This window comes from Canis lupus, chromosome 14, assembly GCF_048164855.1.
Source record: "Canis lupus baileyi chromosome 14, mCanLup2.hap1, whole genome shotgun sequence".
In the NCBI taxonomy this organism is placed as follows: Eukaryota; Metazoa; Chordata; class Mammalia; order Carnivora; family Canidae; genus Canis; species Canis lupus.
Genome location: NC_132851.1, coordinates 46,356,065 through 46,380,784, shown reverse-complemented (window position 1 = coordinate 46,380,784; position 24,720 = coordinate 46,356,065). Strand labels below are relative to the sequence as shown.

Genomic DNA, 24,720 nt, shown 5'->3' with positions numbered 1-24,720 from the left:
TCAATATCAGTTAATGTACACCTCTGTTCAAAAGCAAACTCCTGTTGAAATATTTTCTCATCCTAAACAGAAGATTTTTTACTCTTCCATTTAGCATTTTATAAGCATGTCAGCACTTCAATATTTATTTCTGGATGGTGGGATTGCAGGACCTAAGGTGAAAAAAGTGGGATCATTTATATTTATTTTTTCAGTTTTTGAAGCAATGAGTCTCTATTACTTTCAAAATCAAATAAAGATTTTTGTGTTCTTTAAAAAGAGAAAATGCTAAGTTTAGCCAGTTTGGATAAAGAATTGGTTTAAAATTGGCATGCACTTAACAGTTTTAAACTGAGTTGTATTAAATAAAGTCCACAGTGAAATCTGTTCCATTTTCAGACTAGTAACCAGAGGACCACTTAGTCCACTCAGACTTATATTTAGGATCCTATATTTAGGATCATTAAAAATACATTAGGGGTTGCTAACTGTGGCCTCATGCTCATGTGAACATCCTGTTCACTACCTACCTCAAAGTTAGTTTCTCCATCATTTATTCTGCTTTTGTAACTCAAAGCTAAACTTTGATATAGCAAATATCTCACAAGAACCCTCATGTGGGTTTTTCCATTGTACTGGGTATGTAAGGAATTTAAGAAAATTTCTCATTTGTTGACTTACAAGAACACTGACATTTAATTTTAAACAGTTCTTAGGGACGTCTGGGTGGCTCAGCAGTTGAGCTTCTGTCTTTGACTCAGGGCGTGATGCTGGGATTCTGGGATGAGGCCCGCATCGGGCTCCCCGCAGGGACCCTGCTTCTCCCTCTGCCTAGGTCTCTGCCTCTCTGTGTCTCATGAATAAATATATAAAATCGTTTTAAAAAACCAAACAGTTCTTAGAAGTTTTTGGGTTGGCTTGAGGGAAAATTCAAACATGATATCATTTCTCTATGCTGTAATAATGAAACTAATTGTAATGTAAGGACAGTAAAAACTTCCAAAAGGAATGTCGGAACCAATTAAACAGTATAATTCTGGATTTTTTCCCATTTATCCATAAGAGAAAAATGCACATGATTAATTAAATATATTTGGTTTGACAATGTATTAATTTTCCCTTTTGGAAACTCTTACATAATGGCTTTTTGCTTGTTTTACATATGCTTTTTTTTTTTAATGCTTTTTAAAAGTAGGTATCAATTCACAGCAGGTGACAAGTTTCCATACCAATTTTGAGTAAACTATATACTCCAAATAATTCAAATATGAAATAACTAGGACAAGGAGAATACATCCATCCTGAAGATCAAGTTTGAAAGGGCAGTATGACTTGGGTGTGTGTGTTTAAAAAACTCAACTGAGTAATTTATTAAAACCAATTGTAGGCAACTTGGGGTGGGAAATCTTACCATATCCAGAAATTCATAAACACTTGAAAAAACAAATATAAATTTAATGATAAACATTATGGTCAGGCTGTTTTATTAAGGAGGCAACCACACATACAAGTTCAGCTATAGAAATGTTTGCAAATCAAACTTCATGTGATCTAAAAGGACCATGCGTAATGTCAAAAATGGATGTCTGTACATTCAATAAAAATTTAAACATACATAGTCTAGATCATCCTAGAGTTATACAAATGTCTGGGGACACATATGTATCTAATTTCCTTTCAAAAAAACTCTTTTATAAAAGTGATGTATTGAGATAATTTTAAAAAGTATCTGACAATTATGAATGGTCCCCAGTTTTACAAAATGTGATTTCCAGGGAATGAAAACTGAAAAAAGTCAACTCTTCAGAGAGTGTTTTATATTATACAAACAAGTTCTGTAGAAAAATGATCCAGCAAATGCTTGAGTTAAGAATATTTATATTTTTTCCAATTTTTTACACTTTTATTAACACACTTACAAAAAAATAACATTCAAACACTGAGAAAATTAAATAACTTTGGAAGCAGAGCTCAAAGCTTTCTGCTTACATATAAGTGACAATTCTGGGCTGTTGGCACAGAAAAATAATCAACATTCATAAAACCCTTACTACTATATATCAAACATAAGTTAAAATCATAGGCACTAGTTTATCAAATCCACATTTCGTCTGTAAGACTAACCACAGTGAATCCTTAGATTTTCCCAAACAGAAAAATTGGCAATACACAAAGGCTTTCTAGTAAAAAGGCAATTTTTCTCTTTAGGAACCTAAAAGCCAATAGTCTGTGGTAGTACAACAGCAGGTAAAATAATGCTTTACCCAACTCAGATCCAAGTATGTTTTTAACAAGTGATGAAGTATTTTAATTAAAAAAAAAATACTTTTTTTTTCTGATGCAGCCATTTAAAAACAAAGTTAAATAACCTGAATACTCCGTCTGAAACAGAAAATCTAACTTAATATAATGGGTGTTTCAAATAGAGTTAAAAATTCCTTGTAATTATTAGATTGCAGCATATTTTTCTATTGCAATGTTGCATTGAAACGGAGACCTATTTTTGTTTTGTGTATATATGGTTTTCAAAAGAGACAGTGGCTAGTTCTTTTAGATTTTTACATGAGATACCCCCCACCTGAAGCAGATGCTTTCTTTATCTTCCTCTGAAAAGCAACATGTTCATCATCATGTGGAATTCTGGTGCCACCCCTTCCCTGACCCACACCCATCACCCTCAAATTCAAGGATAAAATTTCTTCCTTGCATTATACATCAAAATACACTAGCACTGGCAGTTTAAATCTCCAGCTGCGTGTGCTAACTGAATGACTCCCTACTGATCAAGCTGATAAAAAATACCACGGTGTCATAGCAGAATGTGGGTCGTGGCTTCAAAGATTGTGTCATTCTCTCAACCTATCAATGCTATCCTGAATATTAAGTCTCTCAGTTTCTTTTGCCAACTTACAGAATGTCTTTGACTAAAAGGAAATGAACTTATGTTCAAATCTCTACAATCCTTTAGGGTAACCTGATTGCCAATATTTCAGAGCCATTCAAATAAAATATTTTAAAACAGACCTCACCATGAAAAATGAGAAGCCTGCTGAAGAAAGTTTTAGTCTGGTAATTGTCTAATAAAACCGAAATAAGTGATTTCCAGGATATACTTAAGGGCCACTGGAGAGCAAGCATTTAACAGGTTAGAGTCAAATGTAGTGGGTTTCACTTGTTACCAAAAATGTAAAAATTAATGTAAGGCAGAATCCAAAGTCAAAAGGGACAGTATTTCCAAAGGAGGTTTTCTACAGTTACCTAGGTTAGAGCGGATCAACGTAAGTAGGATTCAGCAGGCTATAGCTTCCTACCACCTAACAGACCATTGCGTCAATTAACAGTAACAATACAACTGTCATTACCAGAGATTTTATAAGTTAAGTGCATAGATTTCCCCCCTCTCTCTCATGGCATGGTTTTGTTCCAGGTTGTAAGCACTGAGGCGGTGTTGTTCATATCAAGAAGAAAGACACTTACTACTTGCTCTTTCCTATCATGGAAACCTGCTAATAAAACACGATCTCTTAGTTCTGTAACAGATATAATAGCATGTGAAGAAGTTGGCTTCAACAGCAAAGGCTATCTTTCCTGAGCCAGGAGCTATAAAGTTTAGAAAGATTGTACAACTGATAGTAAGCCCTTTTGGCAATCAACACAAACACACAGAAGTCCGATGTGTCAATGCAACATGGTGGATGCACGGTGTAACATTATCTGGTGGTGGTGATATATGAGCTACATCCAAAACTCAAGATTAAACAAAATGACAATTTTTCGGTTGAATCTGCAAAAATAATTTGTAGAATGCTCACAAATTTAGGTATTATGTTTGAAATCTCTAGCCTAGATTTCTTCCCACCCCCATGCTCCCCTCCATCTCAATCTAGTTTCTTGGAGTACTAGTGAAACACTAGTGAAACGTTTTAGATAATTAGTCAGAATATTAGTTCTCATTAACACAAATATTTATTGATACTATTTATACAGTAAATTAGGTTGAATGTGAAGTTTTGGATAGCTTGAATTCACCATTTTCTTGTGCACAAAGGTATTCTCTCATTTACAAATGGGCATTTCTCTTTGGCATCCGTTAGTTTTTTGCCCAGATATTGGCCTCTGTCAAATATTAAAAAAATCAACTTAGTTTCTATTAAACAAAACTAAATGTGATTCCATGAAGAGTGATTGTATGATTACCAAACACATCTGATGTTAAATGTCATTAAAGTGCTGCTTGATCATCTCTGTCAGTTTGTGCTAATTAAGACAGAGAGGGCTGGGATTTATAAATCCCAAGAGTCTTATCTGAACAGTCTGCATATAAAAGTTGTCTTTTAGCCTGGTGAAGGGGTATCCAAGAAGCTGTGGATCTCTGCATTCTCATCTTTGCTGGTCAGTAACAGCCATCTTTCCAACTGTCATCTTTCATGCTACCATAGGTTTTAGGAGCTGGCAAGGATCTGAAAAAAGCAATTTTATACAGTGATTTGCAAGGTTTTATGAAGTGTTACCATACAATTTCCCACATATATTAATTACTTTGCAGTGGCATCCCGATCCAATGAAGGCTGTTCCAGGGGACTACTAAGGTCAAAACTCTAAACAGCCTATTAGCACAATTTTCCCCACACTTGGCATTTCCACAACCTTCAAGTTTTACTGGGCATCAGGTGACTTCACTAACAGCTTTTTTGTTAACACAGCTACTATAGTAAAAGAAAGGAAATGAGGGCAGCTCAGGTGGCTCAGCGATTTAGCGCCACCTTCAGCCCAGGGCCTGATCCTGGAGACCCGGGATTGAATCCCACGTCAGGCTCCCTGCATGGAGCCTGCTTCTCCCTCTGCCCGTGTCTCTGCCTCTCTCTCTCTCTCCTCTCTGTGTTCCTCATGAATAAATAAATAAAAAGTCTTAAGAAAAAAAAAAAGAAAGGAAAAGACTGTCTCGTCTCTTCCAACAGCACAGATCACCAACCTTTTATATTTTTTATCACCGACCTTTTAATTACTTAATTTGAGGGGGGCAGAATTATGAACGTAAGAGTAGACAGTGTCACCATCACTAGAAAGGTAAAATGGCATAGGGCTTATGTGGACTTTTAAGTCAGGCATACTTAGAACTGAAGCCTTATTAGTTGTCTAGTCTCAGACAATTTACTTAACCTCATTAAATTTCAATATTCTTCTCTGAAAAAGAGAGATAATAAGGATTTAATGTTTATGTTATTGTAATGTTTAATGTTAATGTAAAAATTCAATAAGATACGTATCAGTTATTCAGCAGAGGTCACAGCAAAAGGCTGTTGTATATTACTACTGAATTCAGAACTGTAATATATTTATCTTACAATGAAAGATTTGGGTAACTCAGTTTAAATGTTTACAAGAAGAAAGCCATTTTTTCCCATACAAATAAATATTTAAAGTTTGATTATTTTACTGATGGTGGTTCACATCCTGAAAGGCAGATACTAAGTTTACTGATGGTGGTTCACATCCTGAAAGGCAGATACTACGATTACACAGACGCATGGTTCCCAACCTGGCTGGCCTCAGAATCACCTGAAGATTCAACAAACAACAAAAAAATTATCCACAGATTTTGGCCTTCATATTAGCTAGATCTGTTTCCTGGGGGGTGAAATTTAGGCCTCTACATTTATATAAATTCTACAGAAGATTCTGTGTTATATCAAAGTCTGAAAACCACCCTCTTAGATAATACTCAGATTTGATAACTAGAAGTTTTATCTTAAATCTCACTCTAAGTTCTAATAAGCTTATCTTTATTGAATAACATTTTCAAAATGAACAAATATCACAACCAAATTGAGTCGTTTTAACAATTTTTTCTAGGGATTCTTGCAGATGCCTGATGACATTAGGTACCCAGGCGAATTTTAGTTGAACAAAGTGGTATGATACCCTAGTGTCTTAAGTGACGATTTCTTTAAAACAACAAAGTAATGTTTTATTCCAGTTCTACTAAGACTCTAATGGGAACCCATTAGGACTCTCTGGGTTTGCTACCACATGCAGTGATGAACATAATTCCAACCTACTCACTTTCCTATGCTCAAGACTGTTGAAAGAGAACATGTGCCACTTACCTGCGAACAGGCTGTGCAAGTTTGCTGCGAGGCACTGGTATACCCCCAGCAGAAGGGGCACTGGGTCTGGGCAAGCCACTTCTCATCGCGGTTGTCCCTGCAGGTCTGGTCAGAGTAGTGCTGTTGATATTGTTGGGAGGGTTTGCTGGGACTGTGTTCTGAACCAGGGGAGGCCCAGGTGAGGAGGTGGTCTGTGTGAGCTGTGTTGTTTCTTGGCTACCAGAAGAACCAGAGCCATGGTTACTAAATGCTTTTACTGGTTGCCGGAGAGCCAAAGGAGATGGTGCTGCAGGGGAGCGGAATTTGCCTGGAGAAGGTACTGCAGAATGGCAAAGAAAAATCAATGTTTTTAGTATGAACCAAGTGTAGGTGAAACCAATGCTTTGTATTACACTTGATGACTAGGCTACCAGTACATCTGTATTCATGAAAACTCACTCTACAGAAATGCAAGGAATAAAGAGTATTTCTGGGCTAACAAAACAAGATAACTGGTAAGTATTAAATAACCAAATCTTTATTCAGAGGACTGCAACTATCTTTCACAAAATGTGTCTAGGAACCCACAACACTAGAAAAGGCATTGTAGGATTGTACTTCGCTGTAGCAACTAACCTGGCCCATACTGTAGAAATGAAAAAATGGTTGACTACCACATGGTTGATTAGAATTTGAAACATAATCTCTTCAAAAAAAAAAAATACACGTAAACAGTATCAAGTATCTGGTCACTATACCTCTCAAAATCCTGTATCACTTACAGTAACTTAAGACTTGTAAATAAAACATTAAAAACAAAACAAAACAGCTTCTATTGTTGTACTTCACCAAGCAGAGAAGTTATAAATCTAAGGGCATATCAAGATATGTACAGAATAAAGATGGTACATTCTTCTGGAATGGCAATTCTGTAAGTTAAAATTTTAACTTTTAAATTAAATACTGATATATGAAAGGATAAAATATAAAATTTGCATCAATTTTTAAGTCAAAAATAGGACTTCAAATAAATTTTATTCTTGCAATTGTCCCTTAATGTTTGTTATAAGTTCAGATCTCCTAGGGGACAAATTCATCATTCCCTGTTTATTCGGTTTAGCTAGTCAACTCTAAAAGGGCATCAATTTTACTTTTTTCAAGTGTTTTTGGATGGCTACACACACACACAATGTAAATTAAAAAATGTACTTTGACTTGCTTATTGAACAAATAATTTGAGAAGTGAAGAAAATGGAGAGGGGGAAGATGAAAGGGAGGACTGACGAGACTGAGACTCAGGTCACTCTATTCTCTCTCACCCTCCTCCATTAGTTTGAGGAGGATATGACTGAAGGGAAAGCCTTGGTTCTAAGACTACAGAAATAGATTATTCTACACAATTCTATCTTCCTCACTTCTACTAATCTGTCTAAATGGTGTGGGTAACGGTAAGGTCTGACCCAGTAGCTAGTAGGAAAGGAAAGAATGGATGAATCTGGTCACTATTTTCTTCTGCTCTCTGAAAGAAGAGAGGATAAATTTCAGCTTCAAAACTCCCCAATAGGCAAAATTCCTCTCACCTTCCTTTTGATAAGATTTTTTATACATAGCCCCCTTTCTTTCCCCAATGACCTTTCTTGCCTCCTGTTTAAGTCCCAAATGTCAGCTTTTCTGTGCTTAAGGTATATTAAGCCTCAGTACTTGATGGGCTCAAATGATCTCTGCTTGGATCCAAAACTCTAGAGCCATGATTCTTATAATTGATTATGCATCAGAATCCCAAGGAGCTTTTTAAAAAAGAATACAGAAACCCAGGCACCACCTCCACAAAGTCTAGTCTAGAATGCAACTCAGCTATTTATATTAAAGCCATCACAGGAACTTTAAGCCATGATGGCAAAACTGGGAAGGAGTTACCTTCCTGCTGTAAACACCTATGCAACTGGACAAAATATACAAAAGTTTTCGAATACTGGACAACAGGCAGTTACAGAACTCTAATTCCCTAGAAAAGGAACGTAAATGTGGTAAGCCCTGTGAGCACACTGGCTTTTTGGGAGGGAAGGAGATGCTTTTTGGAATACAGAACAAGAAGGAAGATCCTGAGCAGATCATAGTTATCTTGCTGAGCTGAGAAGACAACAGTTGGAATTTGAGGAGCAGAGTATCTTAGAAGAGGGAGCTGCTCCAGATGACCTTTATAACTCAGCTGAAGTGTCTGCTTGAATCTTTGGCTAAATATTGTGCTATATATATATATACCAAGTGAAGCTCCATGAGACTGACCAGAGGAAGACTGAGACATTATAAACAAAGCTCACTAAAAAGCATTTGAGTTTCAACCAGTTAAAGAATCCTTGCTGAATATCCAGGGCAATCAGGAGACACTCCAAAAGGAATAACTGAGTCCTAGAATAAAGCTACTCAAAATCTATTCTAATAAAACTTAAAATAAGCCTCTAAAGCAGAGGTTACCAAACCATCACTCATAGGCAAGTTAACTGTTTTTGTAAATAAAATTTTGTCAGAACATGGTATTCATATATTGTCTATGGCAGTTTTCCAGCTACAAGAGAAGAGGGGAGTAGTTTTAACACAGACCATATGACCCACAGTCCTAAAATATTAACTACCCGGCCCTTTAAGAAAATGTTTGTTGATCCCTGCTATCATGGACCAAACTGACCCACAAATAAATGCTTGCCACAATAAGGCTCAACACTATTTATTTATTCAGAAAGGGTGCACATGCATGTGTGTGAGTCAGAGGGAGGGAGAGAATCTTAAGCAGTCTCTACGCCTCAGTGTGGAGCCTAATGCAAAGCTCAATCAGCCCTGAGATCATGACCTGAGCTGAAATCAAGAGTTGGATGCTTAACCAACTGAGCCACCCGGGTGCTCCAAAGCCCAAAATTATTTAAAAGAAAATAACAATATCCAGCACAGAAAATACAACTTCACAACAATGTCTACTATCCAATAAAAGAACAATAGACACATAAAGAAATAGAAAGGGGCACCTGGATGGCTCAGCGGTTGAGTATCTATCTGCCTTTGACTCAGGTCATGATCCCAGGGTCCTGGGATTGAGTCCCACACTGGGCTCCCTGCAGGGAGCCTGCTTCTTCTCCCTGTGCCTGTGTCTCTGCCTGTCTCTGTGTATCTCATGAATAAATAAATAAAATCTTAAAAGAAAAAGAAATATGATAACCAAAACCAGGATAAAAATTAGTCAACACAGACAAGTCATAAGGCTGACTGAATTAGCAGGTAAAGACTTTGAAAATAACTATATATAATATACATAGTAGCCCAAACCAAGAGTAATATATATATTTCTAAGGATATAAAGAAAAGTGTAAAGAGAAATAAAGATTTTTAGAAGAATTGGGCAAAACTTTTAAAGATGAAAAATATATCCAAAATGCTAAGTTTACTTGATGGAAATTAATAGCAATTTAGATGCTACAGAAGAAGCACCTGAAGATACAACATAATTACTTAAATAAAAGCATACAGAAAATAAAAAAACTAAAAAAAAACCAAAAAAAAAACTTTAGTAACCTAGGTTGAGATCATACAGTCTAATATATGCAATCAGGGTCCCAGATGGAGTAGGGGTATGAGAGGGACAGAAAATATTTGAAGAGTGGTTGAAAATCTTCCAAATTTGGTAAAAACTATAATCTTACATATTTAAATAGTTCAAAAAACCCCAAGCACAAGTTAACACAGAGAACACCGTATTAAGGAACACTGTTGCCAAGTTCCTAAGATGAATAATAAATTTTAAAATCTTAAAGGACCTTTTCTTTTTAAACAGAGGAACCAAGATAAAGTATCATGGACTTCTCAAAAGAAATGGGGTAAACCAAAAGACAACAGAGTAACATTGTTAAAGTGCTTAAAAGCCTGTTTTAAAGTTCTACATTCAAAAAATAAAGTTCTACATCCAGAAAAATTATCTTAAGTTTTTATTTCCAATTTCTGTTAACACACTGTATTAGTTTCAGGTGTATAATATAGTGGTTCAACACTTCCATACATCACCCTGTGGTCATCACAAGTGCACTCCTTAATCTTCATTCAACCCATTCCTCCACCTACCTCCCCTCTGGTATCATTGGTTTATTCTCTATAATTAAGAGTCTATTTCTTGGTTTGTCTCTCTTTTTTTGCCCCTATGTTCATTTGGTTTGTTTCTTAAATTCTACATATGAGTGAAATAATATGGTATTTGTCTTTCTCGGACTTATTTCGCTTAGCATAATACTCTCTAGCTCCATCTACGATGTTGCATATGGGAAGATTTCATTCCTTTTTATGGCTAATATTCTACTGTAAATATACATACATCTTCTTTATCCATTCATCAGTCAATGGACACTGGGGCTGTTTCCATAATTTGGCTATTGTAGATAATGCTGTTATAAACACTGGAGAGCATATATTCAAAATTTCTTTTCAAAACAAAAGTTGAGGGGCACCTGGGTGGCTCAGTCAGTTAAGTATCTGCCTTCGGCTCAGCTCATGATCCCAGAGTCCTGGGATTGAGCCCCCATCAGGCTCTCTGTTCAGCGGGGAGCCTGCTTCTCCCTCTCCCTCTGCCTGTTGTTCTGCCGACTTGTGTTCTGTCAAATAAATAAATAAAATCTTATAAAAAAAAAAAAACCCAAACCCTAAAGTCAAAATATAGACTTTTAAAGACAAACAAAAGCTGAGAAAAGGGATTGCCAGCAGTCTTTCACTAAAAGAAATGTTAAAGGAAGTTCTTCAGCACAAGGAAAATGATACCAAATGCTATCTGTATAAACCAATAGTGCCAGGAATGGTAAATATATTAGGAAATATAAAGATCATTAAAAAATAACAGTTTTAAATCATTTTAAAGTTTCACTGAAAGATAAGTTTAAAATAAAAATAAAAACACACTCTGGTGGCACCTGGGTGATAATATGGTTAAGCATCTGCCTTCAGCTCAGGTCGTGATCCTGGTCTCCCGGGATTGAGTCCCACATTGGGCTCCGTGCTCCACAGGGAGCCTACTTCTTCCTCTGCCTAGGTCTCTGCCTCTCTCTGTGTCTCTCATGAATAAATAAATAAAATTAAAAGAAAATACTCTGGGATTTAATACCTATGTAGAATTAAAATAAATGACAAGTGGCACAAGGAATGGAAGTATACTGTTATGTGGTTCTTATATGATAATGAAGTGGCCTATTGAGAATAAACTAATAAGCTAAATTTGCAAAAAAAAAAAGTGATATATGAAAAATAAGCCAACAATAAAAATAAAATGTAATGTTAAAAGGTACTCAGCTATTCCAGAATAATAAAAGAGGAGGGAATAAAGGAACAAAGATCTGAAAGGACAGAGAGAAAACAAACTGAAAGATGGTAGGTAGATTTTAAGCCAACCATATTGATAACTGCATTAACTCTGAATAGTAATCACTAAAATGAAAAGGTAATGATTGTTGGTACCCACAGAAAAGCCAGAGCAACATGCCATCTAAAAGAAACATTTTAGAGAGGACTTTCCAAGATGGTGGAGGAGGAGGAGACCTCAGCTTCATCAGGTCCCAGGAATTTAGTCAGATAGCTATCAAATCATTCTGAACACCTGTAAACTCAACTGGTGATCTAAGAATTGCTGCAATTCTACAAATAGAAAAGTGACCACTTTCTGCAAGAATGACAGGATGGAAAAACTCACCTCAAAAAAGAGAACTAGAGGGATACCTGGGTGGCTCAGCAGTTGGGTGTCTGCCTTTGGTTCAGGGTGTGATCCCAGGATCCAGAATCGAGTTCCACATCCGGCTCCCTGCAGGGAGCCTACTGCTCCCTCTGCCTGTGTCTCTGCCTCTCTCTCTCATGAATAAATAAAATCTTAGAGAGAGGGAGAGAGAGGGAGGGAGGGAGGGAGGGAGGGAGGGAGAGAGAGAGAGAGAGAGAGAGAGAGAGAGAGAGAGAGAGATCTAGAGGCATATTAACTGCCAGAAACCTAATCAGTATGGATGTATGTAAGGTAACAGAACTAGAGTTCAGAATAATGATTAAAAGATACTATGTGCGCTTGACAAAAAAGCATAGAAAATACTAGAGAATCCCTTTCTGGAGAAATAACTAAAATCTAATCAAGTTGAAATTTAAAAAGGCTACTAATGATATGCAATCTAAAATGGAGGCTCTAACTGCTAGGATAAATGAGGCAAAAGAGAATTATTGATATAGAAGACAAAATGATAGAGAATAAACAAACTGAGAAAAAGAGATAAACAACTATAAGATCACAAGGGGAGGATTCGAGAGATAAGTGGTAACATAAAACCAAACAATATTAGAATAATTGGGATCCCAGAAGAAAAGGAAAGAGAGAGAGAGAGAGAGGAGCAGAAGGCATACTGGAGCAAATTATAGGTGAAAACTTCCCTAATCTGGGGAAAGAAACAGGCATTTGAGTCTAGGAGGCACAGAGAATCCCCCGCAAAGTCAATAAAAATAGGTCAATACCTCAACATATACTAGTGTAGCTTGTAAATCTCAGAGACAAAGAAAATGCTGAGAGCAGCTTGGAACAAGAGGTCTGTAATGTAAAAGCATAGAAACATTAGACTGGCAGCAGACCTATCCACAAAGACCTGGCAGGCCAGAAAGGACTGGCATATATTCAGGATACTAAATGAGAAAAATATGCAGCCAAGAATACTTTATCCAGTAAGGCTGTCATTCAAATTAGAAGAAGAGATAAAAAGCTTCCAGGACAAACAGAAACTAAAAAAATTTAGGATCACTAAGCCAGACCTGCAAGAAAGGGGATCCTTTAAGCAAAGAGAGAGCTCAAAAGTAACATAGGCCAGAAAGGAACAGAGACAATATACAGAAACAGTGACTTTACAGGTAATACAATGGCATTAAATTAATATCTTTCAATAGTTGCTTTGAATGTAAATGGGCCAAATGCCCCATCAAAAGACACAGGGTATCAGATTGGATAAAAAAGCAAGACCCATCAATATGTTGTCTGCAAGAGACTCATTTTAGACACAAGGACACTTCCAGATTCAAAGAAGGAGGTGGAAAACCATTTTATCACCAATGGACATCAAAAGAAAGCTGGGGTGGCAATCCTTGTATCAGACTGTAAACCAAACACTAATAAAACATGAAAAAAGACACTATATCATAAAAAGGGTCTATCCAACAAGAAGATCTAACAATTATAAATATTTATACTCCTAACATGGGATAAATTATATAAACCAATTATATAAGCCAATTAATAACAAAATTAAAGAAACTTATTGATAATAATAGAGAGGGGGACTTTAACACCCCACTCACTGCAATGGACAGATAATCTAAGCAGAAGATAATAAGGAAACAAGAGCTCTGAATGACAGACTGGACCAAATGGGTTTCACATATATATTCAGAGCTATTCCACCCGAAATCAACAGCATACACATTCTTCTTGAGTGCACATGGAACATTTTCCAGAACTGATCACATACTGGTTCACAAATCAGGTCTCAACCGGTACCAAAAGACTGAGATCATTCCCAGCATATTTTCAGACCACCGTGCTTTGAAACTTGAACTCAATCACAAAAGGAAATTTGGGAAGAACTCAGATACATGGAGGTTAAAGAGCATCCCACTGAAGAATGAATAGATTGATGAGGAAATTAAAGAAGAATTTAAAACATTCACGGAAACAAATGAAAATGAAAATACAACTGTTCAAAACTTTGGAATGCAGCAAAGGCAGTCCTAAGAGGGAAGTATATAGCAATATAAACCTTTCTCAAAAAACAAGATCTCAAATACACAACCTAACCGCAACACCTAAAGGAGCTAGAGAAAGAACAGCAATGAAAGCCTACACCCAGCAGGAAAAGAGAATTAATAAAGATTAGAGCAGAAATCAATGAAATAGAAACCAAAAGAACAGCAGAATAGATGAACGAAACAAGGAGCTGGTTCTTTGAAAGAATTAATAAGATGGAGAAGCCCCTGGCTAGGCTTATCTAAAAGAAGAGAAAGGACCCAAATAAATAAGATCATGAATGAAAGAGGAGCACAACCAACACCAAAGAAATACAAACAATTATAAGAACATATTATAAGAAACTATAAGCCAACAAATTAGGCAACTGGAAGAAACGGATACATTCCTGGAGACGTATAAACTACCAAAACTGAAACAGGAAGAAATAGAAAACCTGAACAGACCCATAACCAGCAAGGAAATTGAAGCAGTAATCAAATATCTCCCAACCAAAGAGTTCAAGGCCCAATAACCTTCCAGGGGATTTCCACCATACATTTAAAGAATTCATACCTATTCTTCTGAAGCTGTTTCAAAAAACAGAAATGGAAGGAACATTTCCAAACACTTTCCATGAGGCCAGCATTACCTTGATCCCCAAACCAGACAAAGACCCCACCAAAAAGGAGAATTTCAGACCAGTGTCCCTGATGAACTTGGATGCAAAAATTCTCACCAACATACTAGCTAATACAGGGGTTCCTGGGTGGCTCAAGTAGGTTAACTGGTGCCTTTGGCTGGGGTCATGATCTCAGGGTCTTGGGACTGAGCCCTGAGTCATGCTCTCTGCTCAGTGGAGAGCCTGCTTCTCCCTCTGCCCCACCCCCTGCTTGTGCGCTCTCTCAGGTAAGCAAATAAAATCATAAATAAATAGATAGATAAATGCTAGCCAATATGATCCTACAGTACATTAAAAGGATTAATGCACCAAGACCAAGTGGGATTTATTCCTGGGCTGCAAGGATGGTTTAACATCCATCCATCAATCAATCAATGGGATACACTGCATTAATAAAAGAAAGGACAAGAACCATATGATCCTCTCAACAGATGCAGAAAAAGCATTTGACAAAGTACAGCATTTTTTCTGAGTTAAAATTCCTCAAAGTGTAGGAACAGGAAATATATACCTCAATATCACAAAAGCCATATTGACAAAGCCCACAGCAAACATCATTCTCAATAGGGAAAATATTGAGAGCTTTTCCCCTAAGGCCAGGAACATGATAGGCATATCACTCTTACCACCATTGTTCATCATAGTACTGGAAGTCCTAGCCTCAGTAATCAGACAAGAAGAAGAAATAAGAAGGCATCCAAATTGGCAAAGATGACGACTAACTCTCACTCTTTGCAGATGACATGATACTCGGTGTGGAAAACCCAAAAGACTCCATCCTAAAATTGATAAAACTCATACAGGAATTCAACAAAGTGGCAGGATAGAAAAGTCAATGCACAGAAATCAGTTGTGTTTCTATACACTAACAAGGAGACTGAAGAAAGACAAACCAAGGAATCGATCCAATTTACAATATCACCAAAAACCATAAAACACAAAGAAATGGATAAACATTCCACGCTCATGGATTGGAAGAAAAAATATTGATAAAATGTCTATGCTACCAAGAGCAATCTATACATTCAGGGCAATTCCTATCAAAATACCATGGACTTTTTTCATAGACCTGAACAAAAAATCCTAAAATTTGTATGGAACCAGAAAAGACACCAAGTAGCCAAAGGAATGTTGAAAAAGAAAACCAAAGCTGGTGGCATCACAATCCCGGATTTCAAGTTGCATTACAAAGCTGTAATCATCAAGACAGTATGGTACTGGCATGAAAACAGACATACAGATTAATGGAACAGAATAGAGAACCCAGAAATGGATCTTAGCAGGAAAGAGTATCCAATAGAAAATAGTCTCTTCAACAAATGGTGTTGGGAAAATTGGACAGCCACAGAAGAATGAAACTAGTCCATTTTCTTACACTATACACAAAAATAGACTCAAAATGGATGAAAAACCTAAATATGAGACAGATATCCATCAAAATCCTACAGGGGAAGACAGGTAGCAACCTGTGTGATGTTGGCCAGAGCAACTTCTTGTCTAAGAAGTAAGGTAAGAGAAACAAAAGTAAAAATGAACTACTGGGACTTCATAAAGATAAAAGCTTTTGCACAGCAAAGGAAATAGTTGACAAAACCAAAAGACAACCAAGAGAATGGGAGAAGATATTTGCAAATGTCTTATCAGATAAAGGGATAGGACCCAAAAATCTATAAAGACCTTATCAAACTCAACACCCAAAGAATAATCCAATCAAGAAATGGGGAGAAGACATGAAAAGACATTTCTCTAAAGATGACATACACATGGCCAACAGACACATGAAAAAAATGCTTAACATCACTTGGCATCAGGGAAATACAAATCAAAAACCACAATGAGATACCACCTCACATCACACAGAATAGCTAAAATTAACAAGTCAGGAAATGCCAGATGTTGGCCAAGGATGCAGAGAATGGGGAGCCCCCTTACACTGTTGGTGGGAATGCAAGCTGGTATAGCCACTCTGGAAAACAGCACGGAGGTTCCTCAAAAAGTTGAAAATAGAGCTACCCTATGACCCAGCAACTGCACTAGTAGGTATTTACCTCAAAGATACAAATGTAGTGATCCAAAGGGGCACCTGCACCCTAATGTTTATGGAAGCAGTATCCACAATAGCCAAAGTATGGAAAGAGCCCAGATGTCCATCAACAGATGAATGGATAAAGAAGATATGGTATTAAAAAAAAAGAAGATATGCCATATATATAGAATGAAATACTACTTAGCCATCAAAAACAGAATTCTTGCCATTTGCAATGATGTGGATGGAACTAGAGGGTATTATGCTAAGTGAAATAAGTCAACAGAGAAAGACAATTATCATATAAGATCTTACGTGTGGAATTTAAGAAACAAAACAGAGGATCATAAAGGAAGGGAGGGGAAAATAAAATGACAAAATCAGAGAGGGAGACAATCCAAAGAGAATCTTAATCACAGGAAACAAACTGAGGGTTGCTGGAGGGGAGGGGGGTGGGAGGATAGGGTAACTGGGTGGTGGACATTAAGGAAGTTATGTGATATAATGAGCACTGGGTGTTATATGAGACTGAAGAATCACTGAACTCTACCTCTGAAACTAATAATATATGTTAATTGAATTTAAATAAAAAATAAATAAAAACACATTTTAGTCAGAAAAACACAGGTTTAAAATAAAAGGACAGAAAAAGATACAACATACAAAACCAATCATGAAAAAGCTGAAATGTCTATAAAATCAGAAAAAATTATTACGAGATAAGAGTTCATATGTTAAAGCAGCCAATTCAGAAAAGAATGTAAGAATTCCAACTGTGTGTATCCAAAAACAGATGTACAAAACACATGAAACAAACTGACATAACTGAAAGCCGAGGGGAAACAAGTCTACAATTAGATATTTCAACACTATTCCTTCTCCGTAACTGATAAAATAGATAGAAAATCAGAAAGGACAGAGACACACACCACCATCAGATTGGCTGGACATTTACAGAACACTCCACTCAACTGATCACAGTTCAAACTTTCATCAGAAGGTGAGTGAGTAAACAAACTGTGGTGTATCCAGACAATAAAGTATTACTCAGCAATAAAAGTAAACTGATGATATAATAAGGATGACTCTAAAAATTATGCTCAGTGAATTAAATGCCAGACATGAAAGAGCACATATTGAAAGACTCCATTTATATAAAATTCCAGAAAAGGCAACTCTATGGTAACAGAAAGCAGGTCACATATTTGCTTGAGGTTGAAAGACAGACTAGGAAGGAGTACTTTTGGGGATGATGGATATGTTCTATGACTTTACTATACTGGTGATTACATGAACGTGTGTGTGTGTTTAAAGATTTATTTATGTTAGAGAGACAGAGAGAGAGTGAACACAGCAGTGAGAGGCAGAGGCAGAGAAAAACTCCAAGCAGACACCAAGTTGAGTGCAGAGCCTGATGGGAGGTTGGATCTCAAGACTCTGAGATCACAACCCGAGCCAAAAGCAAGAGTTGGTCACCCAACCAACTGTGCTACCCAGGTGCATCATGAGTGTGAATTTTTGCTGAAATTCAAACTCTGTGTTTAAAATTCCAATTGAATACAGTTGATGTTAAAACAAAACAAAACAAAACAAAACCTCCATAAGTGACTCTATAGTAGAGCCAAGGCAGAGAATAATGGCTCTCAACTCAATCATATCCTGGTCCTCAACAATTGTTAGTCTCCTCTGGTAGAAAACTGAAGATATCCACAGGCCCTGAGTACTACTGAATTGCAAATTCCATGATCTTCACAGATTTTTTTTTTTTACCTTACATAATCTGTATTCCCTTTTCTATAGATGTCTACAAATATATCTTCACAACTCCATTCACTACACCCAGCCTTTGTCTCCCTTGCCAGACTAGTCTCTACCCAAGTTGTTTCAGTGGCTTCCTGGAGGCTTCCTGGTTAATCAAGGGTCCATGGCACTAATCTAGCCTCTTCATGAGGGTGGGGTCTGGACCTCCTCCTTCTAGTACTAACTCCAAAAAAAGGCCATCTTCAGTCCTAGCTTTTTCCATATTTGGTAGTCTTTCCTTTTGTTTTGGTAGGAACACAGGTTTCACACAGGAGCAAGAACAGTAAAGTTCAGAGGATCATAAGCTTCAAAGAGTATTCTGGAAAAGTCTAGGGAGTTGGGGGAAAATGGCAATGAGGTCAGATTAAGAGATCCACTAAGACACTGTAAATGACAATCTGTTAGATGAGGGATGACCGAAGAATCCTAGGCTCCTATCTATCTATCTATCTATCTATCTATCTATCTATCTATCTATCTATCTATCTATGCAAGACAGAGAGAGAGAGAGAGAGAGAGAGAGACAAAGACACAGGAGGAAGGAGAAGCAGGCTCCATGCCGAGAGCCTGATGTGGGACTCGATCCCAGTACTCCAGGATCGTGCCCTGGGCCAAAGGCAGGCGCTAAACCGCTGAGCCACCCAGGGATCCCCTAGGCTTCCTTCTTATGGTGAGTTATGTAAAGCACATGGTGAAATCAGGCATTTACACTAATGAGGCTAAGAGTGTTTCATTTCTACTTGATAGCCTTACAAATATTGGAATATATCTATAATGTCTTGAATGTCTTACCCAAATATTATATTGAAAATAGGCTTTATGAAAGGCATCTTTTCCTCTGGAAAGACTTCTGACCACCCTTTAAACTATTAATAGTACTACCAGGGAAATGACTGTCTCCTGAAATTTTTAAAAAATGTGACTCTCAGTCTTCCACTTGGGAAAATGGGACAGATGTATTTTTCCCTATTTCACCCACTTAAGTATAATTTAAAACCCTGGGCATGATATACAAAACAGACATAAAATTCTGATGTGGAGAGGAGAAAGGAAGACTGCCTAGGGACGTTACAACCTAAGGGATGACATGGTAATGAGTTGCTAGGTTTTTCTTCTTGTTACATATATTCCAAATTAAAGCTGAAGAAACTGGAAACCTGAAAAAGCCATCAGGTATGACAGAGAAAAAAAAAAAAAAAAGTCTGCTCTCTCTAGCCAAAGAACTAGGAAAGAAAATTTTCAGATAATTATTCTATTCTAGCCAAACACCACAGAAAAACTATAGTCCTACTCTCACCCACATGAGTAAGTGCTGGCTGATGGGATGTCCAGACTTCTATTCTTGTGATGTTTAACAAGGTGCCCTAATATCTTCTCTAGGTATCAGAGGTATCAGAGAAGGTATCAGAGAAGACAGTAATCAGATGTTCTTTTCTCTCGTCATGGGTTGGTGCCAGAGAAGGTCCAGTAGAGAGTCATGATTTTGATGATCACTCACTTAGTGGTATCAAGACCACCTCCACCACAGTGTGAGTGGAGACCAAGTGGGGAGCCAGAACCCCCACCTCCACCACCTGGCCCCCCTTTCCCTTGGATGCCAACAGAGACTGAGTAGAAAACCTGGGCTTCTATTCCCACATATCAGTAATGAAATGCCCCCAAGCCTCATCTACCAAATGCCTGAGTGGGGTCAGAGAAAGACACAAGTAGCCGGAAAAAAACAAAATTAGAACAGTATCAAAATTAGAACAGTATCAAAGTATCAAGGGCAGCCCTGGTGGCTCAGTGGTTTAGTGCCGCCTTCCGCCCTGGGTGTGATCCTGGAGACCCGGGATCGAGTCCCATGTGAGACTCCCTGCATGGAGCCTGCTTCTCCCTCTGCCTGTTTCTACCTCTCTCTCTCTGTGTGTGTCTCTCATGAATAAATAAATAAAATCTTAAAAAAAAAAAAGGTATCAAATAGACCAATCTCTCTCATGAATGTAGACATAAAACTCCTTAACAAATTATTAGCAAATAGAACTCAGTGATATATATGCATATATAAATCATATACCATGATCAAATGGAGATTACTCTAGGATGCAAAATTGGTTCAAAATTTGAAAATCAATGTCATCCACCACAGCAACAGGCTGAAGGAAAGTCACATGATCACACCTACGGATGCAAAAAAGCATCAAAATTCAACACATATTCACGATAAAAATTTTGAGAAAAACAGGAATGGGGGAACCTGAGCTTGATAAATAACATTTACAAAAATATAACCTTATACCTAATGGTGAAAGAATGCTTCCCCTCTAAGAAAGGAACAAAGCAAAAATACATGCTCTTACCACTTATTTATAGTGCTGGAAGTTCTAGTCAGTGCAAGAAAGAAAATAAAAATAAAAGGCATCTAGATTAGAAAGAAACTGTCTTCTTGATTGTTACATCAAAAATCCCAAGGAAGCCACATACACATACACAAAACCCAACTTCTAGAAATACTGAGTTCAGTGAATTCACAAGACAGAAGATTAACACATAACAATTGACTGTATTTCTTTATAGTAGTAATGAATGTACAGAAATCAAAAAATTCAACAGCATTTGTATTGCTCCCCTAAAAGAGAAATCTATAGATGTAAATCTAATAAATATCACAGGTTAGCTATGAAAATCAAATGAGTAACGTATAAATAGTTGGTACATGTATAATATTATGCAAACTATAAGGCATACTACCACCTGTGCCTTCCTTATTTAAGGAATACTGGAGTCTTTCAGCCTGTTGCAGCTGAGTTCTCTGGAGAGATATTCAACAATGCTACTCAAGACAGTTATCTCCTAGGCCGTCTTTATAAATTAACTAAACCATAGGGATTAATTAGGCTTTACTGACCAAATTAATTATGACAGTAGGTTATAATTTTTCTTTTCCTTGTTTTAAAGATTTTATTTATTCACGAGAGACAGAGAGAGGCAGAGACACAGGGAGGGAGAAGCAGGCTCCTTGTGGGGAGCCCAATGTGGGACTCAATCCCAGGACCCCGGACTAACGACCCGAGCCAAAGGCAGACGCTCAACCACTGAGCCACGCAGGCACCTTGGTCATAATTTTTCTTTATCATTCTGGATACTGAGAATTACACTTAAATCGAGGCATAAAATGAAGCTGTGTTATCTACTCTGAGCAAGAATCAGAACTCTAATTATAAAACTGACATGACTAAGAATGCTAACCTTGGTGTCTAAGTCACCTCTGAAATGAAATGATGGGTGATATGAGGATTCCTATTTTTAAAACATTCATTTTTGTCTTTTAACAAGCATTTAATAAAAATGGTAAGTTTTCTAACTGAAATTTAGAAAATACAATAGGCACTTTAGAATGAGAAAAACTGAGTAAACTATATACTGTTTTTAGGCTGATAAATATTCAGAGAATGTTTTATAAATAATATATCTCAAATGTACATAGCAGTATGGAAAAAAATAGATACTCCAAATGGTGGTCTTCACAGTGATATGTCCAAACTATAAATTCCATTAACTGTATAATTGTTTAAAACGTGTAAATATCAAATATATAGTATACAATAAAAATATACACATTGCCAAATACTGGCCACTGTGGCCAATGAGGGAAAACATTTATTAAAATAGATATGCCTTTCAATTATTTAGCAAAGATTATTTTTTTAAAGATTTTATTTATTCATGAGAGACAGAGAGAGAGGCAGAGACACAGGCAGAGGGAGAAGCAGGCTCCATGTAGGGAGACTGATGTGGGACTTGATCCCGGGACTCCAGGATTATGCCCTGGGCCAGTGGCAGACGCTAAACTGCTGAGCCACCCAGGGATCCCCTATTAAAAAGATTAAGAACAAAAATACTTGTCTACTCTCCTTTACTACAGTAAGTTACATGATCCCAGTTACTTAGCGAGGTCTACACACATCAAGGATAGTAATAGGTTACTGACATAATAAAGACTTAAAAATAATTCCTTGTTATTAAAGATGGCAGGAATGGTATAAATATGATTCTCTCATTAGAGTCAAAGGACCTTGCTACAAGAGTTATTAGTGACTATCTACGCCAACCTTTTCACTGTGCAGAGAAAAAAAAAACTGCCACAATTACAGAGACCAACTGAGCAAACAAGAAAATCAGAACCTGAACCTACATCTCCTGATTCCCAGACTGGTATTCTTTACTGGGAAAGTGAAACACCTTTGGGAGTAGAAATTAAAATGTTATTTTCACCAGTTTATTTTCAACTAGACTTAGAACGTTTGTGAGGCTACTACCCTAGGCAGGTTTCATAATACATGATACCAAGGCCTATTAAATTTGTGAAGACTGACAAGTAATCACACAAAAAAATTAAAAAGACAAGGAAGCCTTTGATTTCTTCTTGCATTACTATACATGACTCGCTGTTATTTTCGTAAGCACACAGTTATCATGAGATTAAACATATGAGGCAGAAGACACCCCCTGGGAATGGTCTTCACTATAGTTTTTCTTCCTTACATAAAAAAAAATTGGTAGATATGAATAAATAAGCTACCAGCAAATTGTGCAGCATTAACAGCATTTTCAAAATAGGCAAAAAGTGTTAACAATGCAAATGTTCATGACTGAGAAATGGATAAACGAAATTTGGTATATCCATACACTGAATACTGTATCTCAACAAAAAGGAACAAAGTACTAACATGTGCTGTAATAGGATGAACTTTTGGAAACACTATGCCAAGCCAGTCACAAAGATCAATATTATAGGATTCCATTTACATGAAATGCCAGAAGCATAAAACCAGAGACAGAAAGATTAGTAGTTGCCAGGGGGTGGAAGGAGTGGGAAATGGGTTACGGGAGTGATGAAAATCTCTAACGTCAAAATAATTGCTCAGCTCTGTAAATATACTAAGGAACACTGACTTGTACACTTTAAAAGGATGATTTTATAAGTAGGGAAGAAAAGCAAAGGTAAGAAATCTCAGAAAATAAGCAGTCATATTTTTTAAGCTTCCCAAAACAACAGAAGAAGGATCTCTACAGACACAAAATTAGAAGATCTTAAATCAAGTTCCCTTACAAAATGTTTAGAAAAACCAATTCCAAAGAAAAATGAGTAATAGAGAAGGAATGAGGCCAAATCCCACATGAAGTTACTATTAAAAAAAGAAAGGAGCAGAATAACATTTCTAATAATGGTAAAACCTTGCCAGAAATCATGTCCACTATGCGCACACATACAAAAGATGAAACTTATAATATTTCAAATCCTAAAAACATTCAAGAAGATGATAAAAGATATGAAAGAACATCATAAATTAGAATGGGAAGCACCTCAAAAATGAGGTGATGGAACACAGAAAAGAACTGGACCTAAATCATTCTAAAATGAAGTCTAAGAAAGAACACCAGAGTTACCACACATAATAGATAATGCTTTAAGAGAAATAGAAAATGAAAAAAAGAAATAGAAAATGAAACTTTTACAGAACAAAAAGAAATGAAGAAATACAAAAAAGGATTCAAGGGAAGGTAATTGATACAGAAGACAGGTAAGGAATATCCAACAAACGTGCAATAGGAGCCCCCACAAAAAAGAAAGTGAAAGCAAGAGAACAGAATACTAAAAACCATGATTCAAAAGAATTCATCTGACATTTTAAATTATGTGCAACTCCACACTGAAAGAACACACTACATATCTGGGGAAATCAACTCAGAATGACCAACATTAAGATATATTCTCGGGGGATCCCTGGGTGGCTCAGTGGTTTGGTGCCTGCCTTCAGCCTAAGGCGTGGTCCTGGAGTCCAGGGATCGAGTCCCACAATGGACTCCCTGCATGGAGCCTGCTTCTCCCTCTGCCTGTGTCTCTGCCTCTCTCTCTCTCTCTCTGTGTCTCTCATGAATAAATAAAAAAAATTTTTTTTAAAAGATATATTCTTGTAAGTTATTGACCTTTAGAGGCACCTAAATGGCCCAGTTAGTTAAGCGGCTGACTCTTGATTTTGGCTTGGACCATGATCTTGGGGTCCTGGAATTGTGCCCCGCATTGGGCTCTGCACACAGCAGGAAGTCTGCTTCAGGATTCTCTACCCTCCTCCTCCTTCCTCGCTCTCTCTCTAAAATCCAAGGGGCTCCTAGGTTAAGCATCTGCCTTTGGCTCAGGTCATGATCCTAGGGTCCTTAGACTGAATCTCAGGTTGGGATCCCTGATTAGCAGGGAGTTTGCTTCTCCTTCTCCCTCTGCCTTTCTCCCCCTGCTTGTGCTCTTTCTCTCAAATAAATAAAGTCTTTAAAATAAATCTTAAAAAAATAAATTATTAAACTTTAAAGAAAAAGAAAACATCCTTGGACATCCAGATCA

General features: G+C 37.1%; 1 protein-coding gene across 2 annotated transcripts in view; it reads right to left on the bottom strand.

Annotated features, from left to right (window-relative positions):
* Positions 1 to 1,432: 1,432 nt before the first annotated feature.
* SLAIN2 (SLAIN motif family member 2) overlaps positions 1,433 to 24,720 on the bottom strand; it is a 76,675-nt gene continuing 53,387 nt past the window's right edge. For both annotated transcript variants that reach the window (XM_072774979.1, XM_072774980.1), the window contains 2 exons: positions 6,087 to 6,405; positions 1,433 to 4,439 (listed from right to left, as the gene is read on the bottom strand). In XM_072774979.1, coding sequence (XP_072631080.1) covers positions 4,373 to 4,439; positions 6,087 to 6,405 — 386 coding nt within the window. In that variant the 3' untranslated portion in view covers positions 1,433 to 4,372. The remainder of the gene's footprint in view (positions 4,440 to 6,086; positions 6,406 to 24,720) is intronic.